The 1,973-nt window shown below is 42.1% G+C and overlaps 1 protein-coding gene across 1 annotated transcript in view; it reads left to right on the forward strand.

The window, feature by feature from the left end:
- The window catches only part of clip1b (CAP-GLY domain containing linker protein 1b), a gene marked incomplete in the record, with an annotated part of 106,130 nt that overhangs the window by 87,722 nt on the left and 16,435 nt on the right, over window positions 1–1,973 (forward strand). Inside the window, 2 exon segments of the mRNA XM_014023516.1 lie at window positions 152–197; window positions 393–436. Of these exon segments, the coding sequence (XP_013878970.1) occupies window positions 152–197; window positions 393–436 (90 nt within the window).

Here is a 1,973-nt window from a genome sequence, read left to right on the forward strand (position 1 = left end):
GAGGCAGAGCACAATACAACACACACACACACACACACACACACACACACACACACACACACACACACAAAAAAAACAGATCCTCACAATTAAACTGTTTTTAGCGCAGCATCTAAACATGACCTCTCCTGTCTTATCTGTTTTCTCTCAGTGAGGAGCTGAAGCTGGCCTCTCAGAAGTCTCAATTTCCTGACCAGGTACTGACTTTATCATGTTCCATATTATGTAAGCATTGCATTATAGCCGGTTTGAAAGGACAGAAACAGTGATTTGATAAATGAGCTTTGTTGTAGAGAGGTTTGATTTTCCTATTGTCACTAAACACTAAGCAAGGTAAACAGGTTTACCCTTGATTTAACACATCTATATTTGTGTGCGTGTTTGCCTTGCAGCGCAATGAAGAGCACAACAGTCAACAGGCAGACATGAAGAGCAGGTAAAAAGCCTCTCTGCTTTACCATTTTTCTGATTTTTTTAAATTTTTTTGAGAATTGTAATGGGCTAAAAAAAACTTCAACCATCATTTTACAGCTAGTGATGTTGGTGATGTATTTGCAAGGCTGAAACTGTCCCTAAGTAGTGCAACTAGTGTTTAAGTTTAGAAGCAATTAAATTTTCTTGTAATAAATGGGTGGCTGTGGTGGAGTGGTTAGGGGAGTTGTCCTGGAACTGGAAGGTCGCCGGTTTGATCCCCCGTCCAGCCGTCTCAGTCGTGTTCTTGGGCAAGACACTTCACCCGCCTTGCCTACTGATGGTGGTCAGAGGGTCTGGTGGCGCCAGTGCATGGCAGCCAGAAAGTTGGCTGTCAGTGTGCCTCAGGGCAGCTGTGGCTACACTGTAGCTTACCATCATCAGTGTGTGAATGTGTGTGCGCATGGGTGAACAGGGCTCTACAGTGCGACAAATTTGGTCYCAAATGCGACCTGATTTCCTAATAGTGCGACTAAAAAAAATGTCCGGTCGCACTGGTGTGAGCTTTCAGTCGTTCGAGGGGGAGGGGGAGTGGTCGCCTGCTGAAACTAAAAGTTTCCATGTTCCATAAAAATGAATCCAGCAGTATCAACAATAACAGTCGCCCGCTGACACAGTCTCCATATCTCCACTGCGCTCTGCTCGCGGGCTCCGCTCCACACCTCCTGTGCGCGCACACACGTTTGTTGTTCTATCCTCATGGGGACTTTGCGTTGGCTTCCATTCATTTCCCGGTCAATTCTATAGCCAACCATAACCTCCCAGGTAGACTACACACCTGACCCAAACCCTAACCTCACCAGGCTGTGTGTARCAGGGAAATGGTCAATAACTGTCCCCACCATGAAGCAAAAAACACCACATAGCGAAACAACTGTAGTGTTTTTTTCCCTTTTTTTTTTCCAAATCAGAGTCTGAAAAACATTTTTTCTTGTTAACTGTGAAGATGAAAGAAAGATGTGAACGGTTGCTCGATCTTAAGTCCATCTTGCTAAACAGTCGGGGTCTACTCTGTGAGCGCAGCAGATCATTTCAGCAGCATGAGGAAGCTCACGGGTATGGTAGGCCGCTTTTGCACTTAATCAACTTCACCACAGTTACATTCCAAGTATCTGAAATTGGTTCTTCTGGGTCTCAGGAGGATAAGACTAGACATATTAGATATTTAAGTGAAATAAGATAAGATAATAAGATTCAACAAGTGCTAATAAAATTGCAGACAATGATCCATAGGGCCATACTACAGGAGTTGTCCATCTGAGGYGCAGGTGTCTAAAAGAAATGTAACCATGAAATGTTTAAGATGTTTATAAGATGTTCAGCCCTTAAACATTTGCACTTAGAATTTTTATAGAATCACTTTAAATAATTTTCAGTAAGCTATGAGTCTTGTACAATTCTGGTTTAAATAAAAAACTTGTTTACTTGATTGTTAACTAACTAACTAACTAACTAACTAACTAACTAACTAACTAACTAACTAACAAACTAACTAACTAACT

This window comes from Austrofundulus limnaeus, unplaced genomic scaffold (assembly GCF_001266775.1).
Source record: "Austrofundulus limnaeus strain Quisiro unplaced genomic scaffold, Austrofundulus_limnaeus-1.0 Scaffold374, whole genome shotgun sequence".
In the NCBI taxonomy this organism is placed as follows: Eukaryota; Metazoa; Chordata; class Actinopteri; order Cyprinodontiformes; family Rivulidae; genus Austrofundulus; species Austrofundulus limnaeus.